At 44.2% G+C, this 26,350-nt stretch overlaps 1 protein-coding gene and 1 long non-coding RNA gene across 3 annotated transcripts in view; one reads left to right on the forward strand and one right to left on the reverse strand.

Annotated features, from left to right (window-relative positions):
* Positions 1 to 23,757, reverse strand: part of LOC106896747 — a 72,946-nt gene extending 49,189 nt beyond the window's left edge. The window contains exons 1-4 of one of the 2 annotated variants that reach the window (XR_001413672.1): positions 23,547 to 23,757; positions 23,275 to 23,435; positions 4,548 to 4,682; positions 1,914 to 2,597 (exon numbers count right to left, since the gene is read on the reverse strand). This is a non-coding gene — a long non-coding RNA (uncharacterized LOC106896747). Of the gene's footprint in view, positions 1 to 1,913; positions 2,598 to 4,547; positions 4,683 to 23,274; positions 23,436 to 23,546 lie in introns of those variants that run through there. The other variant, XR_001413673.1, reaches the window with a different exon arrangement.
* On the forward strand, positions 996 to 19,683 carry BFSP2 (beaded filament structural protein 2, phakinin). The gene is made up of 7 exons (XM_014956951.1): positions 996 to 1,541; positions 9,933 to 10,015; positions 11,996 to 12,152; positions 14,429 to 14,584; positions 17,927 to 18,058; positions 18,517 to 18,737; positions 19,440 to 19,683. The coding sequence occupies exons 1-7, from the start codon at positions 1,086 to 1,088 to the stop codon at positions 19,441 to 19,443; spliced, it is 1,209 nt and encodes a 402-aa protein (XP_014812437.1). The 5' UTR covers positions 996 to 1,085; the 3' UTR covers positions 19,444 to 19,683.
* Positions 23,758 to 26,350: the final 2,593 nt, after the last annotated feature.

Genomic DNA, 26,350 nt, shown 5'->3' on the forward strand with positions numbered 1-26,350 from the left:
TCACAAAACTACTCCGCATCAGGGCAGTGCCCACCACCAGCACATTACAGACATACCTACAAAGATGCACAGACAATAATCCTATATTGGGACAAATCTGGCATCCTGGTTGTGAAGCATCCCTGTGTGTAGGTAGAAAAAGCTATACCTAACATTGCACAGTGAAAGATCCCACTGTACCATGCACACATCCTGCTTATGTATATATAAACTACTCACCCGCTCACTAGTCACTAAAGAGGAGCCACACAAAAAGAAGAGCAGGGGAAACTCCCCCATCCCCTGCAATACATTTTGGGGATTGTTTTCCCCTTTCTTTCGGTTCACAGCTGCCTCACTTTGCCACCACGTTACGCAGTCTAAGTGAAATGGGCCCTTGTTGAACAGACTGGGCACAATTTGCAATGTGATGTTAAACTGACTGAGCAGGGGGAGACGTGAGGGTGCTTGTCCCTAAAATCTGCTGGGTTTGGGGCAACATGCCTTGGTCAGGGGGGTGATGAAACCAAAGCATAGAGCAGTCCAGAAGCTGAAGCAGGGCCAAGGGAGCATTCACAGCTCTGCGGCAGTGAAAGGCTGGTTTGGCTCGGCCATGGCCCTGCCGGCCCCTCAAATCTTTGAGTTTTGCTAACTTGAGGTAACATCCTGCTGCAGAAGACTCTGTCCGGAGCAAGCATGGGCACGATTGTAACGCATTTGTAATGTATGTCTAGATACCTGCAGGGATAAGGGTAGGAAACGATCTGGGTGTCAGCGTAGAAAACACCGCTGGTATTTTAACACGTACATTGTACTGAATCCCCGTCCTGCTGTCCCTGTAAACACCATTGTGCTTTTCATCTGCCACATTTGCAGCAGCAGCAGCAGGGAGATTTCCCCTGAAATGGGATTGCTGACCCAGCGGCCGCCCGGACAATGTGACGGGCGCTGCCGGGCAGGACAAAGCCTCCCTTCCAGAAAGCCGTCGCACAAAGCCGAAACCTCCCCGTGAGCCCCAACCTGCTGGGCTCGGCACATCCCTCCCGCCAGCGCGGGGCGAAGGTGGCTGGGCTGAGCGGTGGCGCTGGGCGGGCTGGAGAGGCAGCATGCCCTTGCCGAGGCGCCGGTCGTCCTTCTTGGGGCAGCAGCCCTCTTCCTCCACGGCCGAGAGCTCGGGGCCGCCCGGCCGTCGGGTGAGCACCGGCGGTGGAGGGAGCCTGTCAAGACCCCCCGGTGTCTACGTGGGCACCGTCCCCACTGGTGGCGTGAGCAGCTTGGGCACCCGAGTGTCCCGCAGAGCCCTGGGCATCAGCAGCGTCTTCCTCCAGGGTCTGCGCAGCTCCGCTACCACCGTGCCCTTGGCCCCGGGGCTGGAGAAGGGCAGGGGTCTCTCCTACGAGAGCCTCAACGGTTGCTTGGTGGAGTACATCGAGAAGGTGCGAGCTCTCGAGCAGGTCAACCAGGAGCTGGAGGAGCATATCAGAGTGTACCTGGACAAGAAAGCAGCCAGCGTGGGCAGCTGGGGAGCGCTGCGGGAGAACTGGGAGGCGATTTACCATCAGGTGAGCAGGAGCGCGTCGGCAGCAGGGGGGACGGAGGGAGCTTCACGAGTCATTAGCAACCCTGAGCGGGGAGGGTCGATGCTGATGATGAATGCCGCCTGATTCCAAGGCGCGGTGCCCTAGACAGAGGGGTTTAAATCCATCTTCATGATAATTAGCATTATCATTTCACAGTGTGTTGTGGAAAATGCCAATTAAGCAGGAGAATTGCCTCAGGCATCTTGCGCATGGGGCCGATTGAAATGCACCCCAAGGCGCCGTAGTCTGGGCTGATTAAAATGGGTGATTTTTTTTTTTTTTTAATTATTATTTTTTTTCTTAGCTGTGGTTATTACTCTGAGAATCAAAATTATTAAAAGAAAACTGCTAGGACTGAATTAGTTTATCCCTCAACATGATATCATTACAAGCATGTTGGGTTTTTTTTTTTAATTAGCAATTCAGATTTTTACTTTATTCCCTCGTTTGCTTAATCACATTTTCAAAAGCTCTATTTATTTAAATAATAATTACATGGCTACAAATGAGTGACTCCTTCCTTTCTCTTTGTCATTGCCCCGCCATCTCTTTTTCCCACCTTTTCCATGTGGCACAGGCTGTGAGTTCTCTGGGAAAGTGTTTACCAGAGGTGGGGGCTGTGTGAAATGAGGTTTGCATTGCCCTCGTGGACAAGAAATAGTTCCTTTTGCTGACCAGTGAGACTTTGCAGGCTGATGTTCTGCTTGCAGGGAACATGGGGCTCTGTCCCCCCGAGGTCTCGGTGCACCTTGCAAGTCCCAGCTTCTCGGCTTCCAGCCAGCAGGAGTGGATGGGACCCCAAAGAGCTGGTGCTGGGCACCTTGCATGTCTCTTCCTGCCAGTCCTTGTGCAGGTGCAGAAAATTCTATCGGCAGGTCTTCAGAGAGCCCAAAAGCCAGCTTTAAGTTCCTTGAGACAATCCTCCCAGCTGGCCAGAGTTTTACCTCTGGCATAGGAAAGAGGGTGCACTTTTAGGGCAGGTCTTCACCCAGAACCCTACAAATGTGGTCAGAACCTTGAGTGTGGCAGCATAAACTCCTGTAGAAAGATCATGTCAGCAGAAACACCCAGTTAAACACCAACTTTTAAAGTTGTTATCTTTTTGTATTGGTAAATGACATTGCTGCCACTAATCCTATAAAGTGTCCTGAAAAGACTGGCTGCTGAAGGCAATGGGTTCCATGAATCTGTGGTGCCTACAAAAAGCAACTCTTGAATGTTTCATCTTGCTGAGCTTGATGGGGACCTTGATGTGAGATGGGGCGTTAATGATTTGCAGCTGCCATGCCATGTTTTCCAGATGAGTCTCCCATTTTGCACCTGTGGACCTCACCTATAAAACCTACCAGGGCTTATGGTGAAGACCAAAAAAGTAGGACTGTATGTACTTAGGAAGGACTGATATTTCTTTATATGAAGCTCCAACATTGTAGTGCAGACGAACCTACTCATTTAATAATTTTTCATCCAAACTGCTTTCCTATTAAGCTTTCTTTACATTGTCATCCTGCCATCTTGCCACTACCTCCCTTTCTTATGAGTAAATAAGAGTAGCTCATAATGAAATCTAGCTTGAATATTGGGCTCTTCTTTTATAAAATCAGAAAAATAAAGCCATGTAGTAATAGCATTTGCAAGTATGATAGAAAATAAGATAAAAAGATTAGCATCATCTGTATCTATTTAGCCATTAAACCACATTAAAGAGAACATCAAGTTTTCAAAATTACTTCAATTAAATCAATAAAAGAGGCATCACTCAGTGGATTTTGACTTTCTGAGCTGTTATGTACGATTCTGACTAATAGGTTTCTTTGATTTTTTTATATTCGGCATCTAACCAAAAATGAAAGTAAGACCTCATCCAGCCCAAACAGCAATTAACTCATTCATCCTGCAGCTAATTGGCAAAGGTATGCCAGCATCAACACGGAAACTGTCACATTTATTAAAACAACATCAAAATCAGTTGCCACAGAAACGGCTGCAATCACACAAAGTCTGTATCCTCCTGCCACAACACATCCCAGTAGGAAAAGTAAAAGGTTCTCTGGGAGTGAGGTGTAACAGAAATGAGGCAGACACCTTTCTAGATGTACTTTTTGTAAATATATGTAGATTTTTCTGTAGATGTCCGTATCTGCCTTAATGTGACATATCCTCTTTTTAGCCTCCTGCAAAATCTGAGGATTTATTTTGATTCCCAGCCAGCGCCGTGCTTTCAGCCGGGAGGGATGCCCGGCGGCCATAAACCCCTTGGTGCCATTTGCATGAAGCAGCTGTGAAAGTCTTGGGGCAGAAAGCCACTTGAGCCACCACATTTTACCCTCAATGTCTACGATAGGAACAGATTTTGAACAAGAAGAAGCAAATAAAAATACACAACTGGGGGAGTGGGAGTAGGGAGGTCTCAACAGGAGCCCCTTCCTTTGGCCCTGCTAGTGAGAAGACAAGGACACAGCCAAGTAGGACTCTCCTGGTCCCAAAATCAGATGTGTCACAGGCCCCTCTCTGCAGTGGGGTAGGAGAGACCTCAGCAGACCCAAGGTCCCACTTCCTTCCCGCCCTTCCTGGGATGTGCTCCAGCATCCCAAATTTCAGGAAGTTGTCCTCCCAGCAATAAAACCTGGGTGCCAGCATTTCTCCCAAACACAGAGGTAGGGGGGAAAAATGTGGCAACAAGTGACTCAGAGGATACAAGTGGAGGGTCCCTCAGGGGAAAAAACACTCGTGTTTCATTGCAATTGTCAGAGCTATTGCTGCTGTACTGCAGCAGGGCATCACTGACAGGAGCTGAATGATGGGAAGCCACTATCCAGCTCACAGCACTAATTATCTGCCTGGGCAGCTGTTTTTTAGCAGAGCAGGTGGACACACACTAATTGGGACAGGCACAAAATGGGAGGATTTTTTGCAGGAAACAAGGAAATGAGAAATCCTTGAGGAGAGGAATTCATGTGACAGAAATACAAATTCATCTCATTTTACCTGGGGCATACTCCTTTTCTCCAGGCTTCATCCCGGTCTCCTTGTGTAAAATTCTATCTCTAATCAAATCTGTCTCTTCTGCAGGAGAGGAGGTTGTTTGCAATGGTAATTCCTTTCCAGAGAGCAGGGCAGCACCTGGGAAAAGCAGACACTTGAAATAATCTCAGCGAGTTAACAGAGAGAAAAGGGTAGCTCAGCCTCCGTGACCGTTCAATTACAGCTGCGTGGGAGACACAGAGATTTATTTTGTCTATGAGATGGCCCGTAGCGCAGTTCAGATCACAGGGGTAAACACAGAAGCAGAAGGAGGAATAAATGTCCTGGACCAATTTTATCACTGCTGTGACTCCTGTGAATGGTTGGGAGCATTTGAGACATCACTGGAGTTTTCTATAGAGATGCCTTCATTTGCACCTGGCCTGACTGTCAGCGCTTACTCAGTGTTAATATCAAGCCTGGAGAATATACAGGACTGACAGCCCTGGGGATCACCACCTTTGGCCTCACACTCGGTAATTTATTTGCTGTGGGGCCAGGAGAGCTGCTGAGTAATATCCATAACACACTCTAACGCAACACAGTGCATGATTAATGCCTGCAAATGGGCAAAATAGTATTCTGCTACTAATCTAAGGACACAACAAACTCCCACAAACCGGGACAGAGCTTGGTCAACCATCATACGGAGGATGGCAATAAATTTGTTTTAATTATGTCCTCTTAGCCACCTCCAATAGTGTAATCTTGGAGCACCTTCACATACAGTTGTGAGCTTTTCTCCTTGTGCTTAGGTAACATTACAGTTTTTACAGATCATTTCTTGAGAAGGTATCTCCTGCTTTGAGAACCAAGCATTCTTTGATGCGGTTCTGTTTACTTATAAAATATTCAACATATACATTAAGTCGTATTTTCTTGGATGCAGCAGGAATCAGCAAAGGACCCATCGATCTTCCCAGGCTCTCTCCAAGTATTACCATTCCCACAGTGATGCACCAAATGCCACTGTTGCTGCCTTCAGGTTTTCCCCCTTCAGGCCCTAAGAAGGGGTTCAACGTGGAAAGCGTGACTGAAAGCATTACAATTTATTACTTGGTGGCATCTGAGCAGCAGACACTGAGTTACATGCCATGTAACATAACATGAGACACATGCTTGTAGCCTGATTTAGCTGTGAATTAAAATGTGTTGGGGGCAACAGGCTGATATCAACTATTTCTTTCTGTACGTGGAAGGAAAGGCTAGACCAGCATCTTCTGATCTTTCTCCAAGGAGGCATCATTTGCTTTAACTGAAGTGAACTTAAAAGCCAGATAATTTTCCATTACATGAATAATTGAACCATGAGATTCATTATCACAGGCCACACCTGAGGCCACAAATTTAGCAGCATTCAGAAAAGGATTAGGAATTCAAAAGAATAGCAAAACTACACAAATCTATCAATAAAAGCATAGCTAAAAATTAGAAGGTACAGTAAATCTTGCAATTCCAAAGTTGGTCAGATCTCTGTTAAAAGCTGAAAGTTGCCAGCCTCCAGGGATAAGTTCTCCCAGTAAGTGTCTGTATCACATCACACCTCATCAAGGCTGGAGTTTGCAAACTCCCTTGAGGCAGCTGGTGTTCCTTGTTGCCAGTAGTAACCCAGTAAATGGCCCAGTATGCTGATGCATGTTTTGATAAGATTTTTTTGCTAAAAATTAAAATTGCATTTTCACATCCATAAAATCACAGTGAAATCACACAAAATTGTTGCTGCTTTCTAGTTAAGATGTTTTATACCACAAATATTCAGTGTTAATTCAAGAGCTGAAAACAAATCATGTTCCAAAGGTGTGTGCACATCACAGATACAAGTGTTGAAAGACAGTATGTGACTTAAAGGAGCTATTATTAGTAATAATATTTGCATTTTGGTAACACCTCCTGTTTTGGCCATTTAAGTGCCACAAGAGCATCAGAGGATTAAGCCTCCCAGAACCCCTGTGAGGCAGGACAGCATTGCCTTCTGCTTTACAAGCAGAGGAGGCAACGTCCAAGTGCTTGCAGCATTGTGAGCCCTCTCATTTCCAACGGACACAAAGAAGGGTGTTTCCTAAACTGCTGCATCATGTGCTTTAGTACGTGTGTCAGCACAGTGGCTATGAATCCATCTCACTAATGCTGCAGGTTTGCATCCAGCTGTTGATTATCAGGAGAATTAAATCAAACAAAAGAGCCACTAGATGGAAGTCTTACATCTCTTCCTCTCAAGCCTAGAAAAGGCCTTTCACAATTCATGCAAATCAGGGAGAATTTTTCAGGAAATCTGGTTTCTACATAGAAGCTACCATGTAATTATTCATCCTTCAGGTTCACTTTCAGATTTAAAGCGTTCACAGCTCATCTCCAGGAGGGCTGAGAGGCTAATGCCTGCTGCTCCCACTACAATGCTCATCCCTGAAGCCTTCCAAACATTAGACTTTTTAATACCATTTTTAGTTACGTGGCACAGTTCAGGTTTGTGTGCAGTTTTGGAAAGCCCTGCACTTTCTCACTGAACATTTGGCATTCGCCGACGGTCTATGAAGAAGGGAGTTGGATATTAACCAACTCCTCAGGAGTTTGATACCAGGGCTCTGGTAGAGACATCCTCTTACAGGGCAGGTAAGAAGTCACCTCAAATGCTTCAATAAAGCCACAAGATCACTATTGAAAAGCACTTTTAAAAACTAGTTTTCCTCTGCATAGAAGCAGAAATCCAAACAACAGAAAATCACCACCTACTCCCTGCTTCTACTTTTGATGCAGCCCAAAACCCATTTTACCCAGAATTCAGCCTCTAAACTTAGCCATTAACATAACTCAGAGTGGCACTGTGCAGCTCACAGGATTTAATGTTACTTTTGCTCATGTGATCTTCCCAATTCCCTCAAAGACATTCATTTTCATCAGACTTTAGGTCAGATATTGCAACTGCAGAGGCTCACTGCCGGAGGCAAACGGACTTGTTTTGACAGGGCAGGGCAACTCATGGAGCAGTGTTTCTGCACCCTGATTTGAGCTAGGAAAAAAAATAAAAGCTTTCCTGATAATCCATACATTTATGAGTTGGCAGGAACACAAAATAATTTATGTAGGAAAAAAGAAAAGAAAAAAAAAACCAAACCAAAAACCAAACCACGAATTCAGAGCTTGGATCAAAGAACTGCCTCTACCTCCATGTTCCTGCCATGTAAAAATACATGTCTTTTCTCCATCTTTCAGGAGAAATGCAGGTCTCCTGGTGAAAGGGGACCTGAGGGCAGCAAAGCAGCATGGCCCCAAAATCCTGACTCTGCCTGGACCCTGTGAAATGCCCCAGAAGAGATGAACCAGGGGCTGAGGGGTTAGGCCAGTGCTGGTAAAGCAGGGTTCCAAAAAACAAATAGAAGGAAAAAGAGGTGTTGAACGATGAACACAAGCCAGTTCTACGTGCAAAAGAGACCACAAAGGTCTTCTGTACTTGTGTGCTGCACGGTGGGGCTGTCTGGTGTACTGTCAGATACCACCTCTTTGCCCACCTCCGTGGCTTCCATAACATTTCTGACTCCTGTATGTTCACTGCTCTCTCTAATTCTCTCATGCCTAAATTGGGGCTTTTTTGCCTGGTGGCAGCATTCACAGGATCTCTCTCCTCTGTCTGGATGCCATTTGCATGAAACATGTTGGAACTGTGTGTCCCTGAGATGGCCTACCCATCTATCATAGTGGTTGGAACTGGCCAAGAAATCCCAGAGTTATTAAAGAAAAACTGGCTGCCCACGCAATGGCAGGAGCTCTGTTTCCTTTGGAAGCCAAGCTGAGCTGGAGCTGGCGGGAATGGAGGTCTGGCCTCAGGCTTCCAGCCACTGCCACCTTCCCCTCTATTCCTAACAGGAGGTGGGAAGGAAGCAAACTTTTTAACTCTCATTTTTAACACTCGTGCCTCCTCAGATTTAAAAGATGTAGAGTGCTTTTCATTTCACGATCCATTATGGACTTCTCAATGTGGGGAATAGGTTATTCCTCCAGATCTCTCCTTATCAGATGCCTCCACGTATTTCAGATTTGTTTGTCTAAGCATTTGTAAGACAATGAGCAGGAAGCCAGTTTTCATGAGGGTGAATGTTAATTACCACGTAGAACAGCTTCAGCCTTGCATGTCCACTTCCACTCTGTCACCAAGCAGCAGGCCAAAGAGCAGATAGAACCATATTAAGGCAATAATCCCACTTGCAGTACTTGAGATAACTTGTCTGGACACAGCCTTTATTTTTCCACATTGCATGGCCTCTTGCACCTCAGGGGAGTGGAATGCTTTGGGGGATTTGCAATCTCATTTAGTTGCAGACTTAATTATTTAAAGAAAGATTTCTGCTTCAAGAACTATTCTGGCCTGATTAAAAAGCTGCTCTTATTCATGCAGTGGTTGAGTTTCAATTGCAACTCTCCATGGGTATCTCCTGAAATAGACCAAAGAGATGTTCAGTTTAGCTCCTCCAGAGCAATGGCATGGACCATGTGATGGCTGGAGCCCCCAGATAGTCAGTTGCAGAGCTGATCGCTCTAAGCCTGGTACCAATTTCAGCATGTCTTTGGTCACCTCCATAGCTCAGTGCACTTGTGACTCCAGGGTAGGCAGTGGTCTTTTTTACCTTTTTGTCATTTTATATAACCTTCTCGAATCACAACAGGCTGCTGTGTCACAACCCTTTCAGGTGTGCTTACCCTTCAAGTGCCTGCTGGGTGTTAAAGATACACCCCAGAGGCATAGCAATGATACCACACTCTTATTTGCACAATCTTTCCAAAGCATTGCACATTCAGTGTAATAATCTTTGAAGACTGCCTGCTTCTCAGGCCTCCGATCTATTTCAAGAGCTTACAGGATCCCATCCGAGAAGAAAAACGACGCTCTGGGAGCTGAGGACAGCTCACAGGGGGCACGAGCACAACTATTCCTTGGCTCACTGAAGAGGACGATCCTAAAGAATTGGGAAGTAGAATAGGAACTGCATTAAGTGCTACTTAAACTAGATCTAGAAAACTTAAAACTGTATCTAGAAAATATAGGTGGGACTGAAATGATGAAAGCACCTTGTACGCAGGAATGAATTTTGCCCCTTGGGTCCAGCTGACAAACATGTTTCCACAAGAAGAAGAACGCTTAGGAGCAATGAATGGTTTGATGACAAATTACAGCCTATTTGCAGAGAATTTGTGAATTTATATGTACAAAATTTCATTAAATTATCTGGAATTAGTGACTTGAACAGCCCTAGGCTAAAGGATTATTTTCAGAATCAAAGCTATACGTCTGCTTAAGACACATGTACAGTGCGTGTAGCTAATGTGCTGAACCTTGAGCTCTGTTGTCTCTTCTAGGTGGGCGAAGCAGTCCTTGAAAATGCTCGTCTTATGCTGCATACCGAGAACATTCAAGCCTGTGCTGAAGATTTTAAAGACAGGTAGTCTTGTGGTGGCACCTAGATGGCCACTTTCTTTTAAACTTTGCCTTGACAAACGCTTACTCTCCAGGGGAGTAATGCTTAGTGAGTAGAATGGGCTCATTCCTTTAAGTTGAATATTCAACCACCTGACTTGGGCAAAATAATCATGATGCTAACATTATTATGGAAGATTTTGAAGATTTATAGTAACAAAAATGTGCACTATCAAAACTACTTAAGCTATTCTTTGATATACAGACATTGATCTCTTACTGAGAGGTCAGTATTCATTCAAATTTGGGTGGACATTTTATAAAGGCAAATGTTTATATGATTATTAGTTTTAATTTGCAGTGCCACACAAGTGGTTTTGGAAGTAAAAATCATTCTACTGCAGCAGCTGAAAAGCAAAAACTGTACCAGTACAAATGTCAGTGTGGAAACATCAGATAAGGGAACCGAAGTGGGCTGCACTGATTTTCTCTGTCTTTACTGAGAGAAATGAATAGTAAAAGGAGATTTTAAATACTGACAAACTACTTTTTTAACATCTTTCTACCTGCAAAGCCTAATATTCTTGTACATGAGTGCATGAAGCTCTTTAATTTTTACTCAGCGTGATGACCCTTCCAGCCTTTATTGCCACTGGACTTGTTCATTTACAACTAGCTTTTTACATGAAGCTCTTTAATTTTTACTCAGAAGGTGTGATGACCCCTCCAGCCTTTATTGGTACTGGACTTGTTCATTTACAACTAGCTTTTTGCAGGATCTGATACATGAACTGTATTTCAAAGTAATTGATTTTTATTTCCTATGATTTTTACCATGCCTTAAACTTCTGTCTCTCCCCAGTATTATTTTATTTAATCATATGAAAACATGTGTTAATCATGTTCTTAGGTTTGCCTTTTATTTCAGAAAGGTACAACTCTGAGCTACTAATTTTGTGGCTTTAAATCCAGCAAGCTACATTCATATTTAAGTAGTTTAAAAAATATGGTTTAAAAATGTCAGCTGACTTGGACAAGCAGTCTACAGAACAAAAACAATGTCAAAATCAATCCACTGCAAAGCAAAAGCTCTGGGATCAGTTGTCTCTTTCTCAGGCTGTTGAACTCCCAGCAACAAAGGTGGCTCTCAAGGGGCAGAGTGCAGGACTTGGTTATGAAATTGGCTCACATCTAACCTGCCAACCCCCCTGTCTAACCTCCTTGGCCACCAGGTTCCCTGGCTGGCTGGGTTTGACACAAAAGCCTCCCAGCCAAGGAGATTTGTCACGCAACCAGCCACATTTTCAATGGGAAGTCTAAAATGAAAAGGTACAAACGAGAGCGACTCAGCAAGCAGTGCTGCAGACTAGCAACTGCCTGCCACAATTTTCCCTACCATTGATTGCAGCCATGGTCTAGAAACAAGATGTTTCCTTTAACAGCAATTCTAGTTGACAAACCAATTGCTCAAGTTTCCTATTTATTTTGATGCTACTAGGATTTGGTCTCAAGGATGGGCTGGGACCCTGGAACATAGACCAGACTTCCATCAGCATGTTCATTAGTAAAAGTAATGCTTTATATGCACCGTTTTCTTTAACCATAGCTCTGAATAGTTCTTATGTAGACAAATGAGCAGTTAGTCTCATTTTACAGCCAAGCAGAGGAAAAGCCACCTATAGTCACACTGTATATAAATACAAGGCCTAACAAGAGACTACGTGCCTCTCCGTGTTTATTCAGGAATCCTATCAGGCTGATAACCACCATAGCACAGAATGCTAATTTGGCCTGTTTTATTACACTCTCAGTTAATGACAGAGTACTTCAGGCAGTTAAACTGAAGTATAGCAAGACAAGGTGAGAGCAAAGTATATCTTCCGTGTTTCTGTGCCTCTGACGGGGACATATGAGCTAATTAGCACAATGGTGCCATTTAAAAAATGCAGGTGTTTCTTGCTGAGCTGTGCTGTATTAAATTTTGGGTGTTTTTTTTTCTCTGCAGGTATGAAAATGAGCAGCCATTCAGAAAGGCAGTGGAAGATGAAATTAATTCCCTATATAAAGTGATTGATGATGCTAATTTAACTAAAATGGATCTGGAGAGTCAGATAGAGAGCATGAAAGAAGAACTAGCTTTGCTGTCAAAGAATCATGAAGAAGTAAGTCCAGACTTGGGACACTGCAAAGCCAATGTGTACCTGTTTCATCGGGTTGGTATCATATATCTAGCACAACACAAGCACTAAAAAGCTCCACCTGCCATGCCTGGGTGGGGGAATTGTCCTGAAAACTACTTCTGTTTCTCTCTTCTGTGTTAACTTAAAGCACTAACCTCTGAAGCATGATCAAATTAATTACATTTAAGTTTTAAATCTTTCTTGTCTGATAAATATGACATGTCATCAGTTCATTTTCTTGCTAGACACGACACGATGGTCACAGGGTTGCACAGTCACATACGTGGACATCTCAACAGCGAAGTCTGATTCGCAGCCAGAGATGTAAAAAGAAAATGTCTACGCATGGAACAAGCTCTGGTCCTGCTGCACTAATACCCAGCATTAACCAGGCTCTTCTGAAAAACTCCTGCCTGGCTTGGCAAGCTGCTCAGTTCCCCAAACCGAGTCTCTCCTGAGCAACACAACACTGAAGGAAGTCACAGGGACAGGCAGCTGGAAGGGAAGCCCATTATTACCCAATTTTGCACTTACTCATTACATTCACCAGCACTATTTGCATGAATCCCTTCAGCAAGGGTTTCAGGATCAGACTCAAATCAGCATCTTTACTGATGGCGGTTCAAATATGGAGCTACTACTAATCCCACATAAGGGATAGCAAACAATTGTGCTGATTCCTCAAAAATAAAAGAGAGTTGAGTTGAGATGGCTCATGGAAGCAAGGCACTATCCTGTCTTATATTTCTTACCGATCATTTCTCCAACCATAAGATTTCTGCAACACTGGCAGGAACATGGAGGATTGAGTTGCCAAGATGAGGTTGCTTCATCCCCTCCCTACTTTCGTAAGTCTAATCCCAAGGCTGGCATTTTACGGAAAATAATCAGTGGCTTCTGCACCACTGCATGGCATGAGAAAGATGGAAGCTGTTTTAGATAAGAAGGAAACCAGAAAATTGATAGAAATACACAAGATCCCCTTTAAACCTCCATGTATCGCAATGATTGCTATGAAACAAGAAAAGTTGGCACTGGTGCTGTTTTCTACCCATATATATATGGCACAACGAGAATAACAGCTTTCAATAGCTCCTGCATTTACCCAGCAAAGAGCCCTTGCAGTGTGGAAGGATGTTCCTTTCTTTTCCTGCTGGGAGTATCTGAGTATTCACAGAACCACCCCAGCACAGACCTGGTTTTCCAATGGCAGCGGCACCAGGGGAAGCTGCACAAGAGAAGTCACAGAATAAAGGCTGGAAGCAAGTATTGCAATTACTCCAGCTGAGCTCTGGCACACTGAAGTCCCAAGGGCTTTCCTCATATAATCCAAACCTTTCTTTCCTCCAGCGCCCCCACTAGGAAATCCACAAGTCCTTTTGAAGCTTTTGTGCACTTGAAGTAGGCACATTTTGAGATTTTCATTCTTACAGTTTCATAATTCACATATACTTGCCCATCCTTTTTTTCCAGTACTGTCACTGTCAGAGGCCACTGCCTACAAAAACAATTCCCAGATGCTTTTAGACCAGCTTTTTTTTTTCTTTTTTGCTATGTCACTAGCACGTACAAACAGATTGATGTAAAAGGATTGTAGTGCCAGACTGTTCAGACACATGGGCAAATCTCATTTATTCTTGTGTTCCTGAACACAGTGTACAACTGATGTTCTAGATTCAAACATGCAATTCTAGACACCCTATTTCTCTCCTGCTTACGAGGTTTTGGAGCACTTATATGGAAAGAAAGAACCGAATGCTGTCACAGAAAAGGAGAGTGCTCTTCATCTAACGTGCACATGATAAACGCACACATGACTCACACAAGCTGCAAGGCCGTAGAGGTCCTGCTGGTTTGTACAACTTGTTCTATCTCCCACTAGATACACATCTCTGTTATCACATAGAGCAATATAGTTGTGGTCCTGAGTGTGCATTGTGTGTGTATGTCAAGCTCTAACTGCTGGAGAAACTTGCCACTGCGAGCGGGCTGCTCCGGGCAGTGCCCTGGGGCAGGGTTTCAATCTACTTCCCCCATGGGGAACTCCAGCAAGACTCCCCGAGCAGAAGCAAGACAAATCCAGCTCTGAAAAAGAAACCTTCCAGTGCACTAAATGATTCATGCAGAAACATCTTTTGGGACCACATTTAATTACTCTCTCTGCTTGTGGAAGCAACAGGGCTCTTCCTCAAGTGCCTCCGAGGCTACCATTCAATTGTCCATTTCACCTTCTTTTATGTCTGTTGGTTTTGTTCAAGGATGTGAAGGTGTTATACAAGCAGCTTGCTGGATCTCAGCTGGAAGAACTTGATGTGGGAAGTGGCCTGGACGACATATTGGAAAAAATCAGAATCCACTGGGAGAGAGACATTGAAAAGAATCGTGCTGAGACAGGTACCCTCCTCCGTACCAAGGTAAGCGCTCTGTAACCCACTCCAACATTAAGGGATTTGAAGCAAACACAAAATCCGTCTCATACCCTGCAGTAATTTTGAGGGCTGAGTGTCTGGGGTTTTTTTCTTGAAACAAAAAAGATGGTAAAAATCTAAAGGATTTTTGTCCAAGTACACTGGAAAACACATTCATAAATATCAGTGACTTTTTTGGGCTGTGCAGAGTTAAGTAGTGGTGGAAGTGACACTGCTGATATCACAGGTATCTGTGGGGCTCTGAAATGCTGGTTGAGAAAAACAAACTTAATCTGTTGATACTTTCGGTGTCAGATAAACCACACTTGTTATCCTTCTTACTAGGACCATTCCTCCACTAAACAATTTACAGGGGTCTATAAATCAAAAAAGCAAAACACATTGCTCTACACTAATTATACAGCTCCTCGTGGGTTTCTCCTTGAAATTATTTCCTTTGGCAGTGGTGGGAAAATTGGATATTAATTTAGAAGTGAAAAATTATTATAATAGCCATTCCCTTTTAAACTTCTCTCCTCTCCTGATGCTGAGTGGAACATTTTCATGCATCTTTTTCTGTGTCACAAAGGATCACTCATTTTCCACAGTGGCTGGCTGAAATAAGTATTCTTGTAGAGTTGAAGCATAAGTTCAGCACACGATCCCGTATTTTACAAGCTGTCTCATTCTGATTTGGCTATTATAGCAGATCATGGCACCCCAAATTGTAACTACAGCTTTGCTACGAATATTTAACAAAACCATAGCCCCTCCTCATCCCAGGGTACAGAGCTGCTATGAGAGGAGTAGAGGGTAGAAGCTAAATTGTAAGAAGAAAAGCAAGAAATATGCTTGCAAATGTACATGGAGGCTCTCAGCAGGTGTTAATTTTCAAAATATAGAAGAAAAAATCCTGTGGCAACAGTGATACCAAAGGTGCTAGGGAGTGTACAAGCAGCCAAGGTGGGCCCAGGTGAACCTCATGAGGTTCAACAAGAGCAAATGCAAGGTTCTGCCCCTGGGCTGGAACAATCCTCACTATCAGTACAGACTGGGGGGTGAGGTATTAGAAAGCAGCACTGAGGAAAGGGACTTGGGGGTGCTGGTGGATGAGAAGCTGGACATGAGCAGGCAGTGGGCACTTGCAGCCCAGAAGGCCAATCGCATCCTGGGCTGCATCAAAAGATGCAGTGCTAGCAGGTCCAGAGAGGTAATTCTTCCACTTTACTCTGCTCTGGTGAGACCTCACCTGGAGTATTGTGTGCAGGTCTGGAGCCCTCAATATAAGAAGGACATGGGCCTGATGGAGAGGGTCCAGAGGAGGGCCACGAGGATGATCAGGGGGATGGAGCACCTCTGCTACGAGGACAGGCTGAGGGAGCTGGGGTTGTTCAGCCTGAAGAAGAGGAGGCTCCAGGGAGCCCTAATAGCAGCCTTCCAGTACCTGAAGGGGGCCTACAGGAAGGCTGGGGAGACCCTGTTTACAAAGGCCAGCAGTGACAGGACGAGGGGTAATGGCTTCAAGCTGGAGGGGAACAGATTTAGACTGGAGATCAGGAGAGGGTTCTTCACTGTGAGGGTGGTGGAGCACTGGAACAGGTTGCCCAGGGAGGGGGTTGAGGCCCCATCCCTGGAGATATTCAAGGAGAGGCTCGATGAGGCCCTGGGCAACCTGGGCTAGTTGGGGGTGTCCCTGCTGACTGCGGGGGGGTCGGACTAGATGACCTTTGGAGGTCCCTTCCGGCCTGGGCAATTCTGTGATTCTGTGAAGCCAGCCAGAAGAGTTTATCCCAGAGATCCCATCAAGTTTGTGAGCAGGCCAGACTGTTGCTCATAAGTTTTCATAAGTTTAGAGTGCAGGGGCCTGATTTTCAGCTTGTGCAGCCCTAAGGAAGTGAGTGACACAGCAAAGAACTACATGATCCCAGAGAATGCCTCTATACAAAGCATATGCAGCCCTGAAAAGCCAGAGCATCCTCAGTAGCCTCCTAAGCTTTTCCCAGAAAATCTGTTCCTTTGCCACTGCCAAGCTTCAGCAAAATGAGCATTACTCTGACAGCACCAAATTCTTCAGTGTCCCCACTTTCCTGTCCTGCTTGTTCCACGTCCTCCTCCTGTGCAAACACCCCCTCAGAGCTTCTTTCTTCCCGGTTCTTTTATACCTTCAGTAGCTGGTCTTTCAACTGCAGATAGATATCATTTGGGGAGAAAACTGCCAGCTCATACTAGACTGATCATTGGATCCCACTATCGTGTCTTCAATAGTAGCCAGATGCTGCAGAGAAACACCAAAAAGCAAACATAACCTAACCCATCCCTACTTACCCATCGTAGTCTAAGCTTGTACTAGTTTAAGTTGTTCCTGTTTTGGTTTGATTTTTTAATGCGAGGAAGAATCAGAATATCAGAGATTTCTGGAAAGATCAGCTTCAGAGCAGGTTCTGGTGTGAAATTCTAGAGTTATGGGTACCCAGATATACCTCTAAGTAAACCCAGATGATGCAGTTTTCTATCTTATACGGTTTTGTTTCTCATACAGATCTATTCAGATTAATACTATTTATACAGATAACAAGAGTTCTGCTAATTATGTACAGCCCTTTTTTCAACTAAGCTTGTGCACTTATGTCATCTTATGTGGCTAAGTTGCACCATTTGATCATCCACAGTGTGAAAAATTTGTCCTAACTCTTTTGCAACACCAGAGAAGAGAGAGGAGTTCCCTCCTCTCCTTTGCTCTTCATTATTGTTTTCTTAGATCTCTCTTTGGCGTAGCTGTGACCTGTTGAGCCCAATGTATTTCAAATGGTGTCCTAGCACTGACTTAGATGGCAGAGCAGTACTTTTGTTATTTTCTGACCAATTCTTCTGCCTCATTTGCTTTTTCTTCTGACTAGACTTTCATGGGTATTCAGGCATCAAAACACACCAATTTATATTCATACCTAACAAGGTATGTGAAAAATCAAGGTGTGAATACTTCTGAAATCCAATAGACTAAGTGAAAACACTTAACTTTAAAAAAATACTGTAGTATAGCTACAAAAAGAAGAACTACAGCAACATTTTCTTTTTATAGGTCATTTTAAACTTACTAGTATGAATGCTGAACAGCTTTTGTTGACATAGATAAAATATATACCATTTTGCAGTAAATGCATAGAAAATACGATCATTTTGACACTAAGAAGTATCCAGAATTGTTCAACTGAGGGATTTAGTACGCAAGATTCAAAGTTAAAGTCAGAAGTGCCACAAACTGTGAAAATATTAACTGTCAGTTTGATGTGTAAGGAAACTAAAAGATAATTTGAGTAGGCTGGGATGACAGTCGCAATCTTTTCCCAGCAGCAGGCTGAAACGATTGCTGCCGTGCGAACGCAGGAGGAAGAGCTGGTGGAATGCCTCAGAACCGAGTTCCACGAAACTGCCTGCAAAATACAGAGCTTGCAAGCAGAAACCGAATCCTTGAGAACCTTGGTAAGTCATGCTGGGTTTTCAATGGCTATATTCTGTGCGAATTCAACTTGCCTTCTGAGGAAAACATTCCCACCTTGGGATGCAGACTTAAGAATAAATCTCTTTTTTTCCAGTGGATACTGTTTCCAGAGATGCCAGACATTTCTAGGCTCTTCTTGATGCATGTGGTGCACTCAGTGACAACTGGGACCCAAATTTCAATATTCATTGTCTTCATACTCAATAATAATTTCATTGTGATTGCTGGGTACTTGACGTGAAGAATATCCGTGCCTTGTAACCAAAGTAGTTCAACCTTTGTAATGATAATACACATTTTTCAAAGTATCTAAAGAAAGGAATTCTCAAAATAGTCTCCATTTAAGCATAGTCAATAGAGATATCGGCCAAACCTGAATAAAAATCGCTATGAAGCACATGAAAACTGACTTGTAATGTCTCCTGTCCTGCCCTTACAGAAGAGAGGTCTAGAGAACTCTTTATATGATGCCAAGCACTGGCATGACATCGAACTGCAGAACCTAGGCTCTGTCATTTCCAAGCTGGAGGCAGAAATGGGAGAAATCAAGGTAGAGACCGAGCAGCAGCAGCGGGATCGTGAAAATCTGCTGACCAGCAAACAACAGTTGGAGAAAGACATTGCTGCATATCACTGCCTTCTGGATGGAGAACAAAGCAGGTACTCCTCATTAAAAGCTAGTGTGCCACAGGGACACAGAACACACACTCCCTGGGAAGAAGTTGTGAGGTTGCTGGAAGCAGGAGGGTAGTTTTCAGGTTTCATAAGGCTGGGTGGTAGAAGTTGAAGAGCTGCCAAAGGGGAAGAACACCCCAAATTCAGCCATGCAGAGATTCCTGATGTTTTGGGTGGTTTATTGGGTACATAATGCCATCCCTCCTCCTCCCACTGTACAGTTCAAGTATTAAAGCTGTGATCCTGGGGAAGGTCCCTTCCTAAGCACACAAGTTGCTCTGAAGTCCAAGGACAGAATCTTTCTCACTGACTGTGCCTTTTGTGAAGAAACATAATTCAGACTCTAAACATTTGTCCTCTGGGAATAACCTGTAAAATCCTTTACAGTGGCTGGGCTCCTTGGTTGGCCTTTTTAAGATTCTTAATCATCACTGGTCATGTAACCTCTGAGAATCTGAACCGCAGATTTTGATTTGCTCTTCTGCTCAGGTCAGGGTGATATTTTTTTACTAATTTTGAAATTAGAAAAAGACATGGTATATCAAATTTGTTTCCTGCTGCACAACCAGATCCTGCCAAAGCTGATAACAGATCACCAGCTGAACTGAAGATAGTAGTAGTAGTAGTTCAGGATTTTTCCTATTTGTAGTGGTGATCAATTTTATTTATTTATTTATTTACTTTCAGCTGATTATGAAATTCCCAGCCCACAGAAGACCACTGCCATTAAAGCAAAAGAAGATGTCACTGCCAATTATGATCATGGAAGCTAAAAACCCATCAAAGCAGCCTGCTTTATTCAGTTTGATTCAACAATCGAAGTAGGTTGTAGCTTGTACAACTTTATTAGACCCTCCTCACGTAATTGCTTTGCTTACAGATTTCAATTTACTCATGTTGTTAAAATTATAATAAAGAATATCAGGTTTTTCGTTTGACTTTTTTTTCCTTTCAGTATTTTTCATGCTGGCTGAAGGGGGTTGGACTAAGAACACAGGGCCTCCACTATCCAGCAAGTAAACTCTTCCTTTTTACAGTACAAATATTCCAAGACTGAACTTATCCCTTCACTGTGCACACAGAATTCACATGGAAAATGCTATTAACAAAATGTGATTAATTTTGCAATATGTAAACCAGCATAAGCACTAATGTGAGCATCCCAGCAGTACTTAATCTCTGGGATGTACACGTTTAATCTCTAGACTAAACTTCTGGAAAAGTTGAAGGTGCAGGAGTGCAACAGCAGTTCTGTGTGCAGTGCAGGTCACATCCTTTTACTGTATACTGAGAGTCCCAGCCAGGGTGCCACTTTGTGCAAACGGGATACTCTTTGATATAACGATAGATTTCGGTATTTATTTTTTATATGCTTGGCTCTTTCTTGTCTTAATATCAACATCCCTTTAGGCAGGTTGGCCAAACTTCTTTTGAACAGGCACCCAGATAGCTTCAACATGGGGGTGACAGTAATAGTTTCTCTTATTTTGATAGCATGCTGAAGAAAAAGATTTGCCATCTTTCACCTCTGACTTTCTTTTGTACTTTAAATATTGATATGCTCAGTGTATTGCATTTGCAGTATGGATCCCCCATTGTCAGAGAAACATCATGAACCTTGACTCCTATCACACAAAATCTTAGGTAGGTAGCAGCTTTCCTTCACAAGCCCCTGCAGAGGAATGAAGATAACTGTACACATGTTTATTGGATCAGGACCTTACACAGGGTGACAACGCAGCTCATTAAGTGGACCCAAGGACTACTGAGAAATGGCATATATTGGAGAAAATAGCAGCATCTAGCATATACAAGATGCAGTGTGCCGATATTTTGATCTTTAACTGAAACACTAGCTAACAAAGCTACTTGGTTTTTAATAACTGATAAAATCAAATACACTCCAAATCCACTATACTTGATCCACCAGTGAATAACAGGAATCAGCACGCACACGTTGGCATGCCTTTCCTTGCATATTCCCAGACACATGGAAAATCCTTCCCAATTACTTGACAAACAATTCCTCATTTAATCTCTGCAAAAAGGCCATTTTTCATGTACCACCTGCAGGATTTTGATCTAAAAGTTACTGGATTAAGAGATTACCCCAAAACAACCAAAAAAGAAATGTAGGTGATGCCATACTCTCTTTTTTCCTTACAGAATGTAGGCTTCTCAGCAGTGAGAATACCTTCTTACATATCAGTGCAGAACTTAATAAACTGAGACTCCATCAAGAATAGCAATGGTAAGAGATAACATACACAAATGGTGGTACAAGAGATTCCACAGCACAGACCCTTGGGCTGTTGTTAACTGGGTGCTGTCTAGGAATGGTTACTTTTTGACATGAGTGAAAAGTAACCTCCCCCTCCCCCTTGTCACATAAGAGAGAGCTGTTTCTCTACGATTTCAGAAAGAAGAGGGAATTTACAAATTATTCCTGTATTTCTTCATAGCAGGTCCCCAATAGAGGGACAGACATCTTTCTGTCTGATGTTTAATTATAGACAGGAGCTTCTATAAATCATCAAGTGAATCCTATAGCATAAAAATATACAGTCCAGCATCAGATTTCTGCTATTTTCTAGTGATGCTTCAGGTTTGAAAAGACACTGCTTGCTATCCCACTGTGAAACTGTTCTTTATAAATGTCACTGACAGAGATAACCCTGGTGTAATTATGAGTCTACAATCATACTGTGATGAGAAAGGATGGGTTTTTTTAAAGTTTCTTATCTGCCATTCCAAGTTCTTGTTCCAACAAAACTTGGACCGTAGGTTCAAATAATCCAGCATATTTCATAAAAATATAATTAGATTCTTACTGAGATGTTTATGCATTGGAATGGAAATAGGTTCTTGCAAAATCATCAAGGTATTTCAGTATGGGGAAGTGGCTGGAAAAGGAGGAAGCATCTAAGCACAAACAATTTCCAGCAGCTTTTCGCTCTATCCCTAGCAAAGACCAAAATCCATTGAAAATATTATTTTTGTGAATAGTTCATCAGAAGTCAAATGTAGCATATCTGGCCCTTCTAAAACAACGTGCTTTCCTACCAAGTGCTAACAGTCATGTGAAGAAATCTCTCTCTACTTTTACACAGATTGTTGCTAGCTACTCAGCCCCTCCAGCACGCCTTGGCAGCCTGAATGCTATCTAAGCATGAACAGTCTTCACTATGAGAGATGGAAATTGAGAACATGACAGACTAAAGGTTTTCACAACTATTTGTGAGCACTAAGGTTCATAAACTGATTTATCTTTATCCTCTAGTCAACCGGTTGCTATATTAAATACACACAAATGTGTTGCCAACTGGTTTTAATAGGAAAACCAAAACCAGAAAACAGATTTTATTATCTCCTACTGCAGTATCTATCACACCTATATTCCCTTGCAAGGATTTGTGGCATTTGCTGTTATGAAGACTCAGGATGCAGTCAGAGGGTACAGATAACACAACCTAACAGCCAGCTGCTGCATAAAAGGACATTTCTACTCCCCCTCACTTACTATGCATTCCCATCACCCTGTCTTATGTTAGCACCAACACCTGTCTGGTATCTCAGGAGACAAGTTCAGGAAGCAAAATTAGCAGAAAATTATCCCTGTAAAACACAGGGAAACTTTCCTGCCACTCAGGTCCCTGAATCAGGCCACTGCAGTGTCAAAACATGTACCAGCAGCAGCACAGGGATGGGAGACGGAGGGAGACTATTCAGGACTGTAAACCACGGCCAGCCCCCCTGGCAATAGCTAGTCACCAGGTCAGATTAGCTGTACTGTCAAACCATATACAGACTTTAACCTCCTCCTCATTCTCTGCAGGCACAGCTTCTCCTGGGCCACAGCTTGAACACACACTGCTGCATCCTCAGGGGAGGCAGAGGGTGCCAGCCCTACGCTAGCCCACACTTCAGTTCAGATTTCACACAGAGTAGCAACACACCACACCACCTAGGAACTGGTACTCTTGCCTAAAATCCTACTGTTTACATTTTAGCATAAGCATTACTATACTGATTCTACAGTTAAAAGATTATTTTTAAGGTGACTTCAAGCTAGCATTGCGTAAAATTCAAGACTTCCACAAATACTGTGCACTGCTGCCACCACTGCCTGCTTTCAGATGGCAATTACTGGTGGAGAAATGGGCATGATAACACTTCTCCCTTCTGATAGAAGTCAGAAATTATAGCAAGCTCTTAGCACCCCAAAGCTGATACGAAGGTTAAGCTCCTAAAGAGAACCATGGCCAATGCTGTGGCAAGGACTCCACCAGAACCCTTCTGCAAACTGTTTTGCACCGAAGGCCACCTCCTCTAATTTCCTTAAGCAGTTACCAAATCAGTTCCCTAAGAGTCACCAAATGAAGAGTTCTTCTGCTTCTGCTCTGCAAATGCCAAAGTACTTTGCATGCTATCACTTTCATGTTACAGAACAGAGATAATTAGGTATGAAGAAATAAGGATAAGACACAACACTGAGTGACTGGAAATGGAAGTCTGCTCCTACCTCTTGTATCACCCACAACTCTCTTCAGCTTTCCTTTTTTCGGTTTCCCCACATGAATAGTGGCTGCTGCGTCATTTCCTCCAAATGCAGTAGCGCTTCATTCCTCAGTCTTTATAAAATACACCAAGAAGCACAGGTCATCACGGCAAGGCTCACCATACCTACAGGATGGAGACAAGGAGTGAACAGGTGCCACCGTATGCCAGGACAGGCATGCTGCAGCCCACGCTGCTACTGTGGGGGAAGAAAGAGACATACAGGTAAATCTTTACCTGAGCAGAGGCATTCAGAGCACTGCGTCTTGCCAAAGGTTGGTCCCACAGGTCGGTGATATACAGTGCAGGAGAAAGCTGCTTGCTGAGCTCATGCTCCCCTCATGGCAGTGTGGCATTCTGGATAGATTCCTCGCGTTACAAACATTACTTCTGCCAGTCCATGCCTGCGAGCCGTTCTTCAGCCAAACGTCCTCTGCCTAAGTCTTGAGGATCGCTGAATTTGTGAGGGGAAAAGAAAAAACAGAAATGCTGACCTTTTTTTCTGCATCTAACCATTTTACACAGCAACATCTTTCTGCATCTAACGTTTTACACAGCAATCTTAACCATAAAAGCTAATGCAATGCATTCACAGAGAACTACAAATGCTGTGCATCAGCACATTTTCACAATTTTACATAAAAATAAAAAGAGAGGTGGGAGGCAAATCCAAGCATAACTGCATAACTAATGCTTCCTTTAAAGTGCCAACTGAGACATGTCTTTAAATCTGGATCTAAGACTTCAGAGGCCTAAAATGTTGCTGCTATTTTCCATGGTTTCCACTGAGTCCGTTCCAGATTTAACAGCTGAAATGTTTCTTGGTACTTTGCTTCTGACAGGTATTAAGTTTCTAATCCAGAGCTGGTCGCTCCAGCCTTGCAGCACTGTGTTTGGGAGAAGGGAGAAGTGACGCAGACGCTAAATGCAGCAAAAAGGCGTCAGGTTCGCATTCTTCCGCCCAATACTTCTGCCCATAATAACACGATGAAAATATTTTAGCAGCTGCTGAAATTCAGCAAAAGTGTAGCTTAGGATCAGACACAGCACTGTACTTAGTGGCCATTATTAGCTTATCTACCACAAAAGCTGCATGTTATTATCAGCGCTGAGCCTGCGAGTCGCAGCACGGTGCAGTGCGGAGGTACGTCAGCTTCCTGAGCAGCAACGGGAGTATAAACGCGAGGGAAGGCAGCACTTCGACAAAAGGAAGGTCAAACGCTCTTCCACACTGAGCTGTTCTGTGCCACATCTTCCCGGCGACCTCCTGTCAGCTGAAGGGAGTAGGAGGGGAGCCCAGGTGCACCAAGGAGGCACCGAAAATGAGACTGAGCTACCGAATTTGCTCTCCGCTTCAGCAATTATTCCTATCACAAAATGGAAAGTGTCATTGATCACGCGGCATTCCCCGTGTTACCAGATGAACTGTTACGTTTGCAAATTTTTATTTCTCAGGGCCTGCTCTGTGCCGGATCAAATCCTGTAAGCGCACAGAATGTCAATGGTGGTAGAGAAATATTGGGAGAATGCAGCGTGACAATCATAAAAGAGGATTGTTACAAATCTCCCCAACCCAGAACACCTGACTGCAGTGATTCGGTTACAGCCACAAAACGCTTCACAAAGACAGACAGTATTTGACCTCTTTCTGCAATGACAACGGTACCTCCCGTTGCTTTCAAGCAGGATGAAGATTATGGATGGAAAACACTAAGTAACAGTATTTTCATGGACACAAATTAATAGACTGTCAAACACTCTCCAAAGTTCAGAAAAAACTTTTCCTTTGTATGTTAATATAGACTCACACATATAATGATTTCAAGATAAAAATCACAAAGCATAAAATGATACTAAATAAATCAAGAATACAAACGTGCTTATTTTTATATTATTATATTACCTATGCTTATCTGATGGGTAATCCTCTTTTGGGCTCACACTTTAGCAGTAGGAAAGGCTCCTTTTGACAGCTAACCAACAAAGTAATTGGAATCAATGTTTCATGTAATTGTTTATGACTCATGACGGTCTGAGGCTATTTTTCAAGATGTCCTGCCTCAAAACTTTTGACAATGCACTTAAAGCCATGGTGAAGTTTATAAACACCCATGCTTTTTTTCCCAGAGCTAAAGGCCACTACAGTATCCAAAGCCAGTGGCAGCAATCTGCAGACACCCACTGTGAAGTTCACGTTCCCAGAAGATATTCCCTCGACATCACTATGAGTCAGGAAAGCAGCTGGGAAGTTGATGCCAACACACCCGGACATCCTAGACAGAGTGGTGTTTCAAGTCTTACTCACTTAGCCACACAATTTCCAAGATGAAAGCTAAATGACTTCCTTCCATCCTTCCCAATGACAGAGTATGTGCAGGGCCCTTTGCTAGGGTGCGGGGAGGCCAAGTCTTAGTCATCTCAGTCCAGGCCAAGAGAGAAGGCCGCTCCACCTCACGCGTGGGGGAGTCGGGCACAAATTGGGCCAGGGGGCCTCTGGGCGGGCTGAGAGGCTCCCTCAGCCGGTAGGACCGGCCCAAGGCGGGGTCCTCTCCAACGGCCCCCCTCAGCCTCCTCGGTAAGGGCCGTCGCAGCGCTCTGTGGGGACAGCCTCCCACCTTGGGCTGCCGCTCCCGTCCCTCCATGGCTCCGCGGCGGGCCTTGAAGAGCAGGGCGGGCCCCCGAGGCGGGAAGCAGCCGATGGGTCTCCCGAGGAGCCCCGGCCCGGCGGGTCACGGCCCACCCGCCAGCCCCACAACACAGGGCTCCCCTCAGGAGCGGGCGGAAGCGGGAGAGGCCCCACGCTCGCGCCGGGTAACGGCCGCCGGGCGCACGCGGCGGACACGCGCCGCCCCACCCCCGCGCGCCCGGCCTCAGCGCGCACGCGCCGCGCCCCCTCAGCGCAACCCCCTGCTCCTCCCGGCTCGGCCAATCCCCATCCGCATCTCCTCCTCCCCCGCCCGTCACGCAACCCTCACGTCGCGACGTCAGCGCCCTCGCCCCTGGAGACTTCTGACTGGGCCTTGCCTTTGCCTTGCCTTCCC

Source organism: Calidris pugnax, unplaced genomic scaffold (assembly GCF_001431845.1).
Source record: "Calidris pugnax isolate Ruff unplaced genomic scaffold, ASM143184v1 scaffold351, whole genome shotgun sequence".
In the NCBI taxonomy this organism is placed as follows: Eukaryota; Metazoa; Chordata; class Aves; order Charadriiformes; family Scolopacidae; genus Calidris; species Calidris pugnax.

Bases quoted from the DNA above. Each gene is read 5' to 3' on its own strand.
- BFSP2 (XM_014956951.1), top strand. From the start codon at position 1,086: ATGCCCTTGCCGAGGCGCCGGTCGTCCTTCTTGGGGCAGCAGCCCTCT. The intron at 10,016-11,995 runs GTAGTCTTGTGG...TTTTCTCTGCAG, and splicing joins GCTGAAGATTTTAAAGACAG to GTATGAAAATGAGCAGCCAT. The intron at 12,153-14,428 runs GTAAGTCCAGAC...GTTTTGTTCAAG, and splicing joins TGTCAAAGAATCATGAAGAA to GATGTGAAGGTGTTATACAA.